This window comes from Nomia melanderi, chromosome 7, assembly GCF_051020985.1.
Source record: "Nomia melanderi isolate GNS246 chromosome 7, iyNomMela1, whole genome shotgun sequence".
Classification (NCBI taxonomy): Eukaryota; Metazoa; Arthropoda; class Insecta; order Hymenoptera; family Halictidae; genus Nomia; species Nomia melanderi.
The window spans coordinates 13,330,914-13,347,143 of NC_135005.1; the positions used below are offsets into that span (position 1 = coordinate 13,330,914).

The following is a 16,230-nucleotide window of genomic DNA, read 5'->3' on the forward strand; positions in this document are numbered from 1 at the left end:
CGCGAGGAGGCGTGATAGGTTGGTACAGGCTCGTGCGTGTGTGGGCCCACGCGCGGCCGGCTGCGGGCACCCGGGGCCTCATCATCCTCGTCCACGGTTTCCCGGGCCCCTTTTTCTCGGCGCCGCGCGATATTTGACATAATCCAGAGGGGATTTGGCCGGCATTAACGCTTCGATCGCGGCCTCGCCGCGCGTTGAAATCACCGCGCGCCGCTTACTGCCCACTTAACGGCGCGCCTCGCTCCCGTAACCGAGACGATCCACTTGACACCGCTCGCGCTCGACTTTACGCTTTATTCATTAATTATTACGGCCGCCGAATGTAATATATATCGTACAGTAACGTCGCGTTTATCGCGGGCCGAGCTGATCGGAAAATATTTGTAACAGGAATTAACGAGCCGCCGGGGATAATAAAACGCGAATGAAACGAATATACGGTAGCTATACGTATGCAAAACCCGAGAGAAAGGGACATATAAATTCATTAGCGACCGGCCGAGGTGAGATGAGATAATAAAGGGAACGACGGCGGCGAGGGTAATCGAAACTGTCTTCGAGGAGGGAAACTCGAGTTTCCATGTTGCGGGGAAGAAGTTCTGTTCGAGTAACGAGGGAATGTACTCCTGTTTTAACGCTTAACGTCTTGTCTTAATGGTGCAGACTAATCGCGTTACAGCTAATTTCGAGTGAAACAAAGGAAGAGCGTGCTCCCCTATCAGGCGTTCACGCAAATCGCGTGCGTTACGATCTCGATAGCGCCCCGGGCATCGCTCCGAAGAAGCTGGTTTCAGAAATCGGCAAAGAACGCTGCTCCAGCGTCGTCCGTTTCCTCCCGAAGGTTAATTAATACGATCCCGGCGGGTTGGAGGCAACGAAATAGAGATCGCGCAAAACCTGAAGCCTCGGCCCGCGATCGGATATGAAAGCGCCCGATGGCCGTCGAAAGAAGTTCGTTAAATAATCGATATCGATGCGAATCCTGGAACCGCGAGGAATGAAATTGCTAATGTTATATCCCCGAGGATCGGGATCGGGCCGTTCCGCGACGGCCACGCGTAAAAGAACTGGCTAATTAATAATTCCAGCGTATCCGACGGTTTCGTCGTTAAAATCGAACGTGACGGTTCTTTCTGCGCCGGTTTCCACGAACCGGTCGTCGTCGCCGTCGTCTAGATACCCGAAAGATGTGGGCCCCGTCCCAGAAAGAAAGGAAATCGGCCACCTCTATTCGGCCGTCCCACGAGGATAGAAGAAGGCTTAGGAATGCGCGGGGAATCGGCGCGCACGGTTTCCTGGAAACCGGACGAAAACGGGGTGTAAACGCGAATCCCTGATGAAGCCGCCCCGGTCCCTCGGGCTCCTCTTCATCATTTTGCTCGAGCTACCCTGGCTCCTTCATCGACATCCTCCAGTTTTACCTTGGGGATTCAGGGCAGCGATCAATAGTATCTTCAGCGTTGAAATATTCGTTGCTTCGACGCCAAAAGTAAATGTCTTCGTTGTTTCTTCATATATTCAGCTATACACAGCTTCGCCAATAATATAACCACCTAAGTTTAAAGCTTAGACTAGTCTACGCTTTAGATCTATCAATATCTTCACTGAAACAATAATCAACAACAGAACTTAAGAGTATTCATCCAGCAATATGCCCGCTACTGAAACAGCAATCGTCAACTTCAGCTTCGAAGCCGCCTAACTCCTCGCGTTCCAGCATCGTAGAAGCTGACCGCGACAAATGCAAGCTTCGAAATTTGAATTCGATCGCACCGAGTCGCGTCCACCTTGAAACGATGGAAATATCATCGAAGCGGCCGAGCCGGAGGCGAAATAGCCGGCGAGCACGGCCGCGCCGGTAGCTCGCTATTAGCGAATCGCTGCGAGGCAGTCCGTCATCTCACGGTTGGCTAGCCGCGGCGAGGCATAAGCTCTCGGTCGGTACCGACACGCGACCCACACGCGGCCCGCTCTCTCCTTTTCCCTACCTCTCGGCCGTGGCTAGCTCTATCTCCTCCTTTTCACCGCGTCCCTCCCTCCGCGCCCGCTCTCCTCCCCCCCTTTGTCCGCGGAGCCGCGTTTCTTTTCTTCTCCGCGGAGACACACGGCAAGGGAACAAGACGGAAATAAGATACGGCACAGCTGATACGCCTTCGTCCGGCGATTACGCGCTAGGTGTATGCCGGAGATTGCCGATGATGTCATTCCCAACTATAAACCGCCGCCAAGTGCAGCACACCGGCCGCCACGTATTTTCGCCTCGCGGATTTTATTGGGGATACTCGGTAGTACGATAAGGCGGCCGCCGATTATCGCTTTTTCGGCTTCGCCGGTCGTAGCTCCTCTCTTTCCGTGGGTCGTCAACTGACATTCTTCTGTCCACGTCCTCTCTTCGCTCGTATTTTTCCGTTCGATCCGTATACAAGGTGTTTCTGAAATCTCCGCGCGAGACAATTGTTCTACTTAAGCCGAGTAGAACTCTTCCTCTCGCGATGCTTCGATTTTCAGGTAACTCAATGGAAAACTGAAGAATTTCCTAATTACGTCTATCCTTGATTCACTATTTCCGATTCTCACGAATAACGCGATATTGAATAAACCTTTAACACTGAAACTACAGATCAATCGACCGTTTGAAATTCCCCCGTAGAAACTCCGAGAGCATCCGTCGAGGTTTCCATTGACGATTCAGTTCGCTACATCGGTTTGTTTAATAACTTCTCAAAGAAACATCTGTTTGTATAAAATCCCGTTTCACATTTTCAACCGATTCTTCCGCGCGGATTTCGTTCTCGGTCGTGCTACTCGGCAAACACCCTGTATCCAAAGAAGCCCGCGCGCCGTGCAAGGCGCAGAGATACGTGGGAATTATTTATTCCTACGTCGCGATAAATGCTCGCTCCGCTCCGCGACAGAGTAATAGCCTCGGCCGCGCGAATTTACTCGCGGCGCGCACCGCTCGCCCGTTTCCCGGCGTAAAACGCGAACGTCCCCTTGTAATTGACTTTTATCACCGGTTATCGGAGGTGTCGCGCCGCCGCGCAGTCGTCACCGTAACGCCGTATATTTCCGACGCGGCCGGACGATCGGTTTCGGAGGAAAAGGCCTCTCGGAGGCTGACGTCGGCGTCGCTCGCCGGAACCACGGCCGACGGGGGATAAAAGGTGCGAAGGTGGCGCGCCTGGGAGCCGCGCGTCTCGCCCCCCCTGCCTCCCCGATACGCGGTTCCGTTTGCATCGTAATTGCCGGTAAACCGCAATATTTCGTCCTCTTTATTCGCCTGTTACTGTACCTTATTTCATTTAGCCCCGAGCTGGCTGCGTTATTATTCGCGTAGACACTGACGCGGCACCTCGACGTATTCTCGGGCGTTTATGGTGTTGCAGGCCGCGGAGTACACGGCCCGTTTCAGATCGGTCTGCCTACTTTCTTGAAAATAGACGCCGGTTACCTGCGAGCGGATCGGTTCGGTTCAATTCGCGGAGGGTTTGATCGCTCGGCAACGGTCGCGTCCGCTGATGGGAAAAGTTATTACGCTCTCACACCTGTCCACGTCGAGCTCTGTCATCGATTAATGTGTTTATGTTGGACGGAGGTGTTGAGATTGTGCCTTCGTTTCTTTTGGTGGGATTTCAATGTTACCAGCTATTTGCGTTCGAACCTTCTAGATATTCAGCGGAATATTTTCGGAATCCTAGACACTTACGGAATCCTTGATTTATGTAATGATATTTACTCGTACCGTCGATATCAGCGTCGCCTAAACTATTCGATCACCGAGCCATCGATCGTTAAGCTCTCGATAACCGATTCCCACGGAACAATCGGGCAGCCGCCGAGCCAAGTGAAATGAGAGACAATCCGAACCGCGGAACGAGCTTCCACGCCGCGCAGGAATGATAATGCGCATTCCTCCGGTGAACCGGGTTCCCCACCCCGGGGCTCTTCATCATTTCGGTATCGCGCAAATATTCGTCGCGCGCGACCGGCCGCGGCCGCGGTGATTTTTCATCTCTCGCGGCCGGCCGATTATTAATATCCCGGGGGCAGCGCCGCGGATCAGCATTCCCGGCGACAACATTTCTCGGGACGCCTTGGACGCGCGCCGTCGAAAAATGCCCCGCTATCGGGCTAGAAAATTTATACCGAGGGCCCTTGTCCGATAAAACAAGGAATTCGAAGGAACGATCGAGTGAAGGGAGGTTTGTCCGGCCGGAGCGGGCTGCGCCCGCGACATCAATCATCCTGGCCGTGCCGGGCAAGACTTTCACCGGCTGTTACGGCGGCGTCCAACTTAGCCGGCACGAAAGCCCGCCTCGGGAGCGTTGCGTATCCGCCGTTTCGTGCTTCGACGCGATTCGCGGCTGCAGCACTTTTGTTCTCCGGCCGGGGTACTTGTAAACCCGCTGACAGTCACGATCCTCGTACCGTGCGCGCTGGGAACGGGGAGAGGTGAATTATAGGAAGTTCAGCTCCTCTTTTCGGCCGGACAAATTTCTGCGGCTGTGAATTATCGTTCTCGTCGGCCGCTGCAACGATCACGCGATAATTATGTTCATTTCAAGCCCTAATCGTTAATTTGTAAGAACGTTTAGATTTATTTATAGCATGAATTTTTGGAGACTATCGTGTCTCTTTTTTTATGGTTACATTATTCCCGTCGATTCGTCGGGATTATTTGTCTCTGAGAGTTAATAGCGAGAATAGCGAGGATAGTTTATCATTGATTAATACTTATCCGAGTTTCAGAAATAGTCGGCGAAGACATTACGTGGCGCGGAGACGCATTCCACGCGATTGAAAAGCGGTTTAACGCTCCCAACCTTTAGCGCGCGGAACACTTCGCGGTACCTTGATGAATTATAACATGTCGGGAGCGTTAACGGGAGAATCAGAATACGGTTGGCCCGACGTGACAAGGCAATAAACTTCTTTAGACAATATACGCGGTTTACAGCCGTGGAGCATAATCTCTAAGCCTCGGGTAGCGGCGCGGCGCGGCGCGATCTGCCGGACGTTTCTTAAAGCATTCCGGCAATTAAATCGGGAGTAACAGCTGCGCGGCGATTTGCACAACGACGGAATATAAATATGGATGACCTGGCGGAGAAACGTGTGGCGATGGGCTGTAAATGTTACCGGAGTCGATTTGCAACCCGATTCCGGCCGTGTCCAAAGTTGCACGGAGGATTTATCGCCTGGAATCTCTCGGCCCGGTGAAATCGGCACTCGGTCTTCGCCGGTTCGGCCCGGTCGTCGGGTGTTTGCCAACAGAACTCGAAATTGATCGGCCGATGAAGGACGTAAAAATAAAAGATCGGTTCTCGCTTGCGCATCAAGGTACGCCTTTAACGATAACGATCGAGAAATCACCCGGTAAATTCGATTCTCCGGAAGACGGTCCCTCTCTCTCGCCTCTTTAACCCTTTTATCGCCGTCCGAGATGTTCGCGTGATTTCGTGCTGTAACATTGCAGCATTTTTGCGCAAACCTTTCGTCATCGGAGCACGAAAGTGTTCGTGAAGTATTTAATTTTCGCAACGACGAGACAAATGTACGAGAATGTTGAAAAAGTATTCGAGAAACTCGATGGAAGATTCCTCGAACGGAAGATTTCGTTCGAAACTCGATCCGGATGTGACGATCGTAACGACGATCCATCAATCGGTAGCGCGGTACGCTCGAGGACGATTCAATCGGATCGATCCGCGTTCTTTCGTCGGTTCCGCCCACGGAAGATCGCGATCCACCTGGAACGACGCGACGGCACGAGGCGAGGAGCAAAAAGGAGACGGTGATCCGACCGTGCATTGGCAGGGATCAACTGTTCGACGATGATTCAGGCAAATCGATCCACCGCGCAGCCCGTGGCAGTTCTCTTTCGTTAGCTACATAATGTTCCGCCCACGGCCGATCCTCGCCGCAAAGAAAAAATAGAAATCGCGCGACGAGCGGCGAGGGATGCGGCCGACATCGCATCGGTAGCATCGATCGTTCGATGCGTACACGTTTTGTTTAATAACGATCCCTCGAGAGGCATGCCGCTCGATCGCGGACAGGATTCTTCGTTCTATCGGCCGCTCGCATCTCGACTGCGAGCCGGCGAGTACGTACTCGGCGAGATCGATGGACCTCCGTTCATTAAGGGATCATTGTGTCGTAGTTTCGTTTCAGTCGAACAAGACCCGCGGAAGATGTCGACGCTCGATAGAATACATATTAATGTGAAATCTCTTTTAACGCATGGTACTGCTACTCCGACGTACAAACTTCGAAATGAGTTTCCACCGTTCGACTTCCGAGAAATTCGAACATTGTACTCGATGAACGTAATTATAAGAGTTCTATTATAAAACTCGAAAAGTTCCACCGGAATCTACTTACAAATTTCCATGCCCCGAACTGCGTTCCGCGCACCAAGGACACCGAAGTCGTGACTCGAAGCGAATAAAAACGCTCCGGCGGGATTCTGTTATCGAAATAACCGCGAGCCGAAAGGGTGTAGCTCGCAGCGGAAAGGAGCTCGAAGGGAAACGGAAGAGGGGGGCAGGGCGCGCTGACAATAGCCGAGCTTCGCCGCTCATTAGAGGTGGGGTCATAGGTCGGCCGGGACCGGCGGTCCGCGCTTCGTTCCTGTAACTTACGTGGAAACAATGTCCACGCACGGTGCCCCGGCCTTCTCTCCCTGCACGGGAGACAGCGTTGCTCGTGTTCGAGCCTTTGTCGAAAAGTCAGCGGCGTTAATGAACGGACTTTTATCGGGCACGCCGCGATGTGGGCGTAGCCGACCGTGCTCCTCCGAAATCGAGGACGGGATCGACGGCCGGTGATAAATCCGCTTCCGGGTTTCGCGTAATCCGCGGTGATTCATGACCTGCCTCCAGATACCCAATTCTTACTCCCTTAACTCTTTGGGGTTAGGTTGAAAACTGTCCCGCCCTTTGCTTGGCTTTTCGTGCATGATGGGATACATTTTAGCCCGCCTCGAAAAGTTATAGTTACCGATAGTCGTGCAGTTGAACGTCATATTTAAGGTTATGCATCCAGTTGGCAATGCCATGAACTAAATGAATGCGTGAATAAGTGAAAGCACACGTGTGTACACGTCGAAACGCATTAGTAAGTTGAGACTGTTACGATTAAGGGTGAATTCTGCGCAGCTCGTGTTGTTTTCTTATTTAAAATCGTGCGCCTCAAAGAGTTAACACTCGCTTCCTTTCTTCAGGAATGAGGGATTCATACTTAACACATTGAGTGCCACACGATTCTACCAAGAAAAATATAGACTAGCAAGTGGGTCAGATGAACATTCCTGATTTCTTTTTTCGTAATTATTCGGAGAACACTTCTCCGAGGGATCACCGACATTATCGAATACGTTGATCTCGCGATAGGCGAATTGAAGTATAGGTCAATCGAATTTTCGAAAGAAGCACTCTAATTTCTGCGATAGAGCGAAGGAAATCGAGTTTGGTCGCTTGGCAGGTTCTAGTGTTCACGCTAGATTTACTGACATCTACTGTAGTTCGTTCTATTGTTCTTCGAAAGATTGTTATTGTTAACACGTTGACTGCTGCACGATTTTGCCGAGACATATAGAAAAAGAAAATAATGTGACATCAACTCATGCCATTGAATCACCTAGTTATTATTACAGGTTTGTATCGTTGAATGTCAGTGCATTAAGTTGTATTACTTATAATATAGAAAGGTTTTCAAATAATCATCGTTCAATCGAACGAATTATAGTAATTCGATTTGGTTGAGGTCACCGATAACTCCCATATCATCCAACGTGTTAAATATACCTGAGATTTATAGAAAACGTACTAAAGTTAGAGTAATCGAATGCTTCTCGAAGAAATCTAGAAATCCGAGTCTCCACATCTACACGATGCTACTACCCAAAGCTCCTCAATCTGTAACAACCGCCACCTACGCGTCTCTCTTAAACTATCCATTGGTTTCCGAAATCCAGTAGCGAAGATTCTACGCGAAGCAGAAGGAATCATCCCGGGAAGAATATAATTGCGTATCTTCCGCGCGGAACACCCAGAAGTCGAAGAGATCTAACCAAGACCTGCATCGCGGTAGATGATCCTGGTAGCTAAGCCTCGGCTACCAGTAGCCAGCTGCCTACGTGTACGCCACGGGCAACGCAGCCAGCGAATCAAACCTTTCCCTCGCCGGTATCTTCGAGAAGAATCAAAGAGACTTTCATGCGGCTAATCATCGATTAACCAAGCCCGGCGCGGAGGTGGTGCTCGTCGCGGAGAGTAACCACCTAGCTTCCACGGGGTGTCCCTTTGTTCTCGGCCGTCCCACACGGGTTCCATTGAACCCGCACGATTATAAATTGCCCCGTGAAAGCGTGGCTGGCCTATGCGCCGGGGCCCCGGCCACGGCAGCGTGCACTTTCCAGACACGTAAGGGCCAGGACGCGGTAACACACATCTACAACCGGGTAACAGCCGCGCACGGAGACTTATTTACCGGTGGTACAGGCTCCACTTAACCCGTAACCCCCAGCTTCGTATATCTTGTCGACAATGCGTACCGATGAATTCAATACTTCCCGCCCCACCCTCGCTCCCTCCCCCCCTTTGCTCAATAAAGTCCCGCGCGGAGAAATATGGCGCTGGATCAATGGTACTTTTCACCGGGCACCTATTTTCTGCTTCTACTCGACGCCGGCACCGGATCGTCTTCATCGCTGCCTCGTGGGTGGGTCGCTTTGGGTGTTCCACGGCCGGCCGTTCGTTGTCTCCGATCCCGGTGAATTATCATCCATCATTAATCTCCGGGATCCCGACTTTGACGGACCAGCGAGTGTTGACGGGATCGCGCTCGGACGGAGTGGAACTCGCATTGATCGGAATATTGATCCGAAGATGCTGCGTCACTTTCTTTCTGTGGCTTAACGTTTTGTGTAAAGTTACGGTTGTGTATATCTACATTCTTTGGAATCAATCTCAGTGCTTGATCGTTGTGGATAGTCAGAGAGGTGGCTCGTTCTTTTAAGAGAACTGTTGTAATTCACATTGATAGCAGAAGAGAATATGTTTAAAGTAAATACAAGATTCGTTATACCAGTAGAAACCGTTGAGAATATAGACGATTGAAGTGATGTAAGTATGTCATTAGGTATTACTTCGACTACAAAGCTTGACGGCGCAACGCGAGAGAACACAGTTTACAATCGAACGGTTGCACGTTTAGTCCCGAGATTTCACTGCAATCCGGGAGCGAAGGGAAGCAGAGCCTCCATCGAATATAAATACCAGAGCTCTCAGACGGTGACCCAGACGAGTAAAAGTGTCAGAACCTGCCAAGCAGAAACGTGTCCCGTTGCCAGGTAGACGCCAGCTACATCTCGCAGCGAACAGGAGCCGACAGGAGCCGCGTCTAACTTGATCCATCACAGGAGCCGCCTAGGGACCAACCGGACGATCGATCGATCCGATCCGAACAACACCGACCGGCGTCGCGCATTGTTCCCGCTAGGCGTACGAACGCGAAAATAACATCCCGTGCGCTTCGTACGATACAGCCGTGGCTCGTAACCGCCGGGCCGAGCGTAAACGCGTCCGCGGAGAGACCGAAAGATGTTGCACCGAGGGGGAGAGTGGGAGAAACGGGGGAGAAGCAGAGAGAGAACGAGATCTCGTCGGGTCTCAACTGGGTCGATCTCGATGCTCTATAATCCAGCAATGCCGCCGACAAATGGAGTGCTAAATAATCTCTCGACGAGAGCGGAAAAAGAAGCAACGGGACGGCGGGGAGTCCCGGAGCAAAACGTCGCTCGGGTAATAAGTCATCGGGCAGCATCGAAGACGGTCCTGAGACACGCCGCCGCCCGGTCCTCCCCTCGAGGTAATTTTGGAAATTGCCGCGATTAATTCCGGGAATTGCGAGCATTTTCTCTCCAAATCTCGGCGATCGTGTATGCGCCGGCTTCTGATAGCCTTTCGGCGACGTCATTTAGCGAGGAGAGAGCTACCTGGTGCGTAATACACTTTACTTTTAAGATCCTCGTAAACGCTAATAGATCTCCAAGTGAATCCCCCCGAGGAGTCTCCGGTAAAAATCATTTATTTCTCGTGATCGGCAAGTGCTATAAATGCATAAGATGCAGCTGGCTTAATGAAAGATTCGATCACGGACGAATAGGCTTGATTATCTTCGACTTCCTCGACCTTAATCGGCGCACGATGCGACTTTTAGTCACATTTGAACTTCTCACTGAGATTTTTTAATCGTTTCATATCGCGTTCCCAAAAGTTCTTAAAATTTCGGCCCTGTAAACAAGAACAATAACATTTTAATCGTTCCTTTTATTCTCATACTTGAGGCACATCGTGGTATTCGTTATAAAAACACGTACGATTAGTGTTATCCTAAGTGTCACAATTCATCAAATACAAGTTTTACAGTACCTGATCAAATAGTAGCTTATATAATAGTACAGAAACTAAAACACCTTCGATACGCAGCTTAAAAGCTAAGGAAAGAGGGTAGCAGGACGATTACAGCCGAGGAAACGATTCGGCGCAAGGGGAGGCGAAAGGAAGATGATCCCGGAACGGTTTACGTAATCGCAAAAGCGAGGAACGTCTTTTCCGCGAAGAGGTTTCCCCGGTGCGAACGCTCCGCGAACGGCCACGTCGATAGTAGGAAGAGTCCGCGGCGAGGTGGTTCTCCGAAAGGGCCGGGTAACGGCGGCGGCGGCGGCGGCGGCGGCGGCGGGAGGGGGATAAAAAAAGGAGAGAAGAAAGGGGGAAGAGAAATCCCGATGCGAACCGTCGCCGTTCTTGTCGGCCAGCCAGACGGCAGCAAAGGGGAACACCCTGTACATGCCAACGACATTCCCGAAGTGCAGCGTGCAGTTTTTCGCGGCTACCAGTGCAGGCCCTGACGAGAGAGTGACTCAGAGCCTCTCCAGTCGAACGCAAGGGCGAACACGCACGTGCTCGACTGTACGCACATGCGTGAGCACGCACACGTGCCCCGCGGCCTACCTGTCCACGTGTATCATTCCGCCTGTACTGGGTGTTTATCGCGAAGCGGTCGCGATGTCGCGTTACTTTGCTACAGGGTGTCCGCGCGGTGAACGGTCCCGAGTGACGGCCAATCCAGGCTTTTAGCCTGTAATTTTCTCGAAGGGAACCCTTAAGCAGATTAGAAGAGCAAACTTTGGTTCCTTCGGCCACGGCGGAAGTTTGCGTCAACGTCTGTGAGGAAGTGTATCGAAGCCATGGAAACTGAATTGAACTAAATCAAAGTAATCTGGAATAGTATTTATATAATACACGACTAACGGAAGATGTATTCGTTGAATTGTCAGTTGAGTCTGACCTAAGCGAGGTTTGCAATTATTGTTAATAACATTTTGCCTTTGGGCGCCAATGGTACGAAAGTAAATTTTTCAAGTGCTTTCAGGTAACAGTAGCTGAGAGGTTAATTGAATGATGTTAATGTAGAATAGTAATATAGCTTCTTCTATTGGTGCATCTTTGATAGGGCTGACCTGTCTTTTATTGAAAATATAGGCAATAGCTTGAAATGCTGAACGATATGTTATCGAACTTAATTTCTGTTCGATAGTAACCACATGGAATGGGTACTGTAACTAAACTTTCTTAGAAGCGAATGATTCTGTATACTAATTTTGTTCTATATTTTTATATGTAGGATTATTCCCAGTCCTCCCAGTAGGATCACGCTTGATCCGTGGCATCGTTCGCGAGACACCCTGTACACGTACCCGAGGATTCGTAGTTTTCGTAGTGTGGAAGTGTTACGAAAGTGCGCGCGGGGTATTTGTAAATGCTGCCCGGCCGCGGTTGACCAACCTATTCTACTGATCACGTTGGCCGAAGGAATGTTATAAACGCAGTTCCTCAAATGCTTCTGTTCTAAGTTATAGATGCTGGAGATTAATGTTAGCGGTTATCTCCGTGCTCCGGCGAGGAATTTTTTTGTAAAATAGACTATCGGGGCTTGGGAAGGCGGTGGCACGCTGGGAACAGTGGGAATTGAGGCACACCGAGAGAGCTTGAATCGAAAGTATAAAGGCTCGACGCGCTCGTTGGTCCTTATATTCTTTAATTACGGCCTGCAAGAGTGCCAATTAACCCATTAATGGCCACGATTGCCTTGACGTAACGTTTCATTTGCAAATTTTTTCTCGGCCTATCACGGTAAACCGATGCATTATCGAACGCGGTTCTCGTTAAATCGTTTTCAGCTGTCCCACCGTACTCCCGCGGCCCTTAATCGGCCTAAAAAGTACACGATGTCGCGTACGAATAATCGAAAACGCTGCTACCACCTTCTCAACGTATCGATCCTCATTGACATAAAAAAAGAGCCACGAATCATCGAGCCTAAGCGCGAGAAACGAAAACGAAACCACCCAGTATAGAACGCACTGGTTCTCGTGCGGACGCGTACACGTGTACGTATACTCGCGAGCATGTTCCGCGGACGGGCACGTCAGTGTGCAAGTGGATCGAAGATCGAAGGATCGCGAGCGAGAAGAAGAGGAAGAAGATGGGAAAGAACAAGAAGAAGAGGAACGAGAAGAAGAAGAAGAAGAAGCAGAAGAAGAAGAAGAAGAAGAAGACGAAGAAGACGCCGGCGAGGCACCGGGATGGCGATGAAGAAGGGGGTCGGGGGGAGGAACGAAGCGCGAGATTTATTTGCCCGAATTTCGACGGGCGGCCGATGCCGTGGCCGCTTCCAAGGAATGCATTTCGCATTCGGGATCTTCCATGGAATATACGCCGGTCCGGAGAAGTGGGTGGGGTCCCTTGGACCCGTTCGATCAGCGAAAACCAGTCAACCGTGGTTTGTTATTGTTTTCGTGGGTCGTTCTTGCGATACGGCGACAGTGGCTGATCGTGTTCCTGACGACTCCGTTCGCGAGGACGAGGCTTTTGCCGGGGCCCGACAGTTTTTCTGGCTCGGTAGACGGCAGGCGATCCTCTTTCTCGCGCGGAAACCGGCATCGGACCGGGTTCCACCGCGAGATCCACGCGGAAACGATGCAAGGAAGGTGATCATCGGATTTTATGCGGTCGATCCTCTAAAATTCGATGAATTTAAAAATCATTCCCATTCGCGGCTTAATGGGGTTCATAACAGAGCGTCGGGATTTTTCCTAGGGTACCAGTTCCGCGAAACTGCCGCATGAAACCGTCGATTTGCATAGAGATCCGCGGCCCGGTAATTAGTATCCGATCGACGGGTATCTAGTCAACCCGGTGTGTATCTCTATATTATCGTAATTATGCGGGGAGGACTCGGGAAGAGAGGCCAGGCCGGGGAACCAGTCGGTCAGGCATCGGCGTTTACGTTCCTGCTATTAATATCCGGAACGTGTTCGTCGCGTGAGCGATTTCATCTGGAGGTGTGAAGTGAGCGGATAAAATCGGAACGCTCCGTTCGGAAGGGTGCTTCCCGTGTCCGCGCCTGGAAATTCGAGGAATTTTTCGGCAACGATGGAACGCTCGGACATTCGGCTCCAATTAAATCTTGATGGCCGTCGTCCGCCATGCGCGGCGAAAGGTGTTGACGCGTTCGCTCTTACGTGAATCTTGAGCGCCCCGTTTATTCCTTTGATTTAATTATCTTTACTCTCGCAATGATTTACATTGTCCAGTTACTTCCGCTACTAACGCGTGTAATCTGTTCGAATTAAACTTCTTCGACACCAAAGAAGAAGAAGATCGAACAATAATAATCCAACAGCAATGATTCCTCATTCCCCACAATTTAATCGGAAAACTAAAAGGAGAACAACAGAGAAAGTAATCGAGTCAACGGACAATCTACCAAGAAAAATGAAGAATGATCCCTGCCTGGTGTCCGATAATGCGTCAAGCACTCTTATTCGACGTCGATCCTGCATATTACAATTACCCCCGAGCAATTTGAGAGCGCCTGTCGTCGGTGACCCCCTCGGACGTGTTAACCGCGATCGAAGATTCCCGGTGCCGTTGCGGCGTTATCCGATCGGGGCATCACGGGCCCGTGATGCATCGTTCCCGATCGTCCTCCTCTCGAATCGGCGCTATTAGGCCGTTGCCATCGGCGACGCTTTTTACCCGCGGAACCGACAGATTCTTAGGCACCGGGCGGAGGACCGCGACGTGTCCCGTAAACGACGGCATGCGCGCAGCGTTTAACTAATGTGTCGGACCGGTTGGGATCGCATTGATCAGGCCCGGCTCGACGCACAGAAGAAGAGCACGGCAGGGGGAGGGCGGGAGAGAGTGAGACAAGCTAGATTTATGTCGACGAATGATTCACGGCGTGATTTACAGCGGATTGTCCGGCGCGCGCATACTGATTGAGCATTTATTCCGCTCTACCCGGTACCGCGGCCCACTAATCACTTATCGGGTTAAGGTGAAATCGTGTCTCCCCCCCCTCGACGACGATCGGGGCCCTTGCTTCGCCCCGATCGCCGAAACTGACCTCTTTTCCCCTGAACTCTACAATCCTCGCAACCCCATTTCGCCCGCTGAAAACACTAAAACATTCGCTGTAAGAATCTTCGGTATTCCACAACTTATCCGATCCCATCGAAACTAATACAAACAAAAACTACAAACATTAATTCCCCGCGTCGATCACCTAGTTACTTCCTAGATCGTACGTTTCCAATCAACTGGCGACGTGTTGATAACCAAAGCACGGACACCGCGAGGCTCGTTTTTATCCCCTCGATCCCCAGCCGTTTCGCCACGGAACACAAACAATAGCAGAACGCCTTATAGGCCTCCTCATCCTCTAACGAAGGGGTAGCGGGGGAAAAAAAAGGGTGCCGCAGAAAGGTTTTTCCGCGGCCGTCCAAGAGCCGAGATCAAGGACTGTACCGAACCCGTGTTTTCTGTCGGTAAGGAGTCCGAAAGTCCCGCGGGAGCCCTCTTCCTCCTTTTTCCGATCTCGGTCTCCCCGGCTCCGGAGGCTCGATCACGAAGGCAGGGCACGCGTCTCGGCCCGTAGAATGTCGTCGTAACGAGGTGTTCCACCCTCCCCTCCTCCAGCCGTCCGTCCGTCCGTTCGTCCGTTCCTCCGTTCGTCCGTCCGTCCGTCCGTTCGACCGTCCGTGTCCCCCCTTTTCATCCCAGTCCGGTCAACCCACTCCCGGAGAGATTTCTCGTCCTTCGTCTGCTCCGTGTCCAGAGGTGATCCCTTCCACCGTTCGGCCGGGCAGGGACGAACGTTTAAATTAGGCAGGGAATCCCGCGGAATCCACGAAAGAAACGACCGGCCGGCATTCCGCGAGGTTTTGATACGCCTCCGGGCTATTGGTCGTCCGGGGTACCATTAGCCCTTATGCGGTGGGAATGACTCCTAAGGGCCCCGACCGGTCAGCCTTCGCGCGGTGGGTCGTGCGCTTGCACACTCTAAATCCTATATTTAATCGGACGACGGTCTCGCCCCCGTGATCGATGGGGTCGCCGGACCATTCTGGACCCATGAAAAAGATCCCTTTATCCTTGCGCGTATGACCCGTCCTTCGGAGGATTTGTCGTCCGGCCGTGGGCTTTGTCTCGAGATCGTTAAATATTTTGTTGGTTCTCGATTCTCGATCAGTTTCACCTTTGAGAGGTGACTTGACAAGATTTGACAAAATTGTAGTCTTGTATATAATAATACTGTAGTGCATTGATATATGATATATTCAAATACAATAGCTGACCTAACTTATGTACATTTTCATTAGTTTCGAAGAATGTTTGCATCGCACTGTCGAATGTTTCTAGCGCGAAACCTTCGACTGCGAAGGGTGAACATCTGCACCTCTCCGCTCTATATCAATTACAAAATAGACACTTGGCTATAGTAATGCTGTCATACATTGAAACATCTCATCTCCCAATGAAGTTCCATTAAGAATTTTCGCTGACCGTATCGTGATCGCTATCATAAAACCGTAAGAAAGTAGACTCTCGACATCGCGATCCCCATAAGTGTCGCCTTCTCGATGTGCCTCGAACATCTGTAATACCCTGATCCCCGGATCACAATCCTAAAGTGGCCGTAATTCAAATAAACCCGAGGCGCTAACATTCCGAGCGCATTAATTCGAACGACTGTTACATTTGTTGCAGAGTCTGGCCACAGGTTGGACAGCGGCTCCCCGTTCTGGAGGATTCAGCTCGACCAGGATCTTCTGGACACCATCAGCGCGATATACCCGGAGTGGTTTAAGGTAAG

General features: G+C 51.0%; 1 protein-coding gene across 6 annotated transcripts in view; it reads left to right on the plus strand.

Moving 5' to 3' along the window:
• LOC116430514 (uncharacterized) overlaps positions 1-16,230 on the plus strand; it is a 365,874-nt gene that overhangs the window by 240,147 nt on the left and 109,497 nt on the right. For all 6 annotated transcript variants that reach the window (XM_076369539.1, XM_076369537.1, XM_076369540.1 and 3 more), the window contains one exon: positions 16,125-16,225. In XM_076369539.1, coding sequence (XP_076225654.1) covers positions 16,125-16,225 — 101 coding nt within the window. The remainder of the gene's footprint in view (positions 1-16,124; positions 16,226-16,230) is intronic.